The sequence below is a fragment of the Anneissia japonica genome, unplaced genomic scaffold (assembly GCF_011630105.1).
Source record: "Anneissia japonica isolate Jap-2015-1 unplaced genomic scaffold, ASM1163010v1 scaffold150908_len1784_cov135, whole genome shotgun sequence".
Lineage (NCBI taxonomy): Eukaryota > Metazoa > Echinodermata > Crinoidea > Comatulida > Comatulidae > Anneissia > Anneissia japonica.
Window position 1 is genome coordinate 1 of NW_022758506.1, and position 1,784 is coordinate 1,784.

The 1,784-nt window shown below is 39.9% G+C and overlaps 1 protein-coding gene across 1 annotated transcript; it reads left to right on the forward strand.

Annotated features, from left to right (window-relative positions):
- Window positions 1–630: 630 nt before the first annotated feature.
- Window positions 631–1,774, forward strand: LOC117125288 (ras-related protein Rab-35-like; the record flags this gene model as incomplete). Its single annotated transcript, XM_033271759.1, is given in 1 exon segment — window positions 631–1,774. A coding segment is annotated over 1 exon segment (520 nt), but the record flags the coding sequence as incomplete, so codon positions are not given.
- Between the last annotated feature and the right edge of the window lie 10 nt (window positions 1,775–1,784).

Genomic DNA, 1,784 nt, shown 5'->3' on the forward strand with positions numbered 1-1,784 from the left:
TATTATCTACATATTAGTAGACTCTAAAATCTCGTCCCCCCCCCCTGTCGGGCAAACCCTGGTGCCGCCCCTGGCAGGAATCCTCTACATTTTAGGTAAACAATGGCCATTCACGCTGTAATAGGGCGTTATAACGGCGTAAATAAGGTGTTATAACGCCATAATAATTAGGGTGTTATAACGGCGTATATAGGGCGCTAAAACACTGTAATTAGTGCGCTTTGACGTCGTAATTAGGGCGTTGCAATGCCATAGTAGGCCGTTATAACGCCCTAATAAAAATATAATTTTTTACTGTTTGGTGGTCAATGACGGCCCGTTCAGACTGCCACTGGCAAGCAGCAGACGACGTCGCGCCATCTAGCGCCCACAGGGAGCGGAGTTGGATTCGTCGGCTGACGGTCGTGCATTGAGTGCCCAGCTTAAAGCTGCATTCACACTGAATGAAAATTTTTTAATAGGAAGGCTACCAAACCGATTAGAAAATCAAATCAGTGTGTAAGAGGCACGTTGGTGTTTAGCACATCAGAAACGCAGTCCGAATTTTGGTTGGAATCTGATGCGAATTCCCAAACTCTGATAATTCTGACACAAATTAATAAAATTAAATTAATTAACTTTTCTTTTAAAGATTGAATTATGGGATACTGCTGACATGGAAAGAGCTCGCTCTCTCACAGAAACCTACTTTCGGGGTTCTGCAGCTGGTCTTTTAGTCTACGACATTTCAAGAGCTGTTACGCTCCGTCGCATTCCAGAATGGATACGAAGTTTTCACTTTCGAGTCGAAAATGCCCCAATTTTTCTTGTTGGTAATAAACTGGATCTAGAAGCCGAAGAATATTCAAGTGGTGAAACGACAATAGAGCATGCGCAAGAAATACTCGGGAAAAACCTGCCAGGGATAACGAGAGTCTATGAAGTGTCTGCCAAGAAGGATATTGCCGTGGAGAAGATGTTTCATAAAGTAGCTGAACACTTGTTTATTATGTATAACTCGCAAAATTACATGCGTACGGAGGTTGATGGGTCTGGTGATGTCATTCGCCTTCACTACAGGAAATCATGGCATGATAATGTTGCCATACATGCGGACACCAGCAGTGGTCAACTGCAAAAGAAAAGTAACATAAAATGTTGTAAGATATAAATATGAGTTTTAATTATTATACAATAAAACATAGTGGTCACAGCCTTATTAGTGTTATATATTGCCAGTTGTGACCGTGCCCCCCCCCCCCCACCACTTGGGGTACAGCAAATTGTGGTTCCACTAACATGTGGTCCACCCACTTGTGATCCTCAATAGTAGCCCCACCCATATGTGCTTGAACCTATATGGCCTTGCCCATTGCTTGCTCTTTCCTCTAGTGCACTTGTGGGCCATATCTACTTGTTCATGATGTCCTGGGTGAACAAAATGGTGGCTTGACTCCGTTTTAAAATCAGTTTTAGTATGGAAATTTTCCCCTTGTTATTCCCTCCCACAAATCCACTACTGATGACATCCATGATTATTTACCAAATTTTTAAATACACGTCCATAGTTTATGTCCTCAAGGGAAAATTTATTTTGTGTACTTGTCTTTTTATCCAAAATATTTTATTAGATATATTGTAATAATTTTACAAATTCAAATATGATGAAAGACAAATTTTTAAAAGTGTAGTAAGTACTAATTAGAAGAGTACCATAAAGCCAGTATAATTTTAATATTTAGAACAAAATCAAAATTAGAATAAAATCTAATCATAAACATATATGGTCATGTAGCGTGTGGTGT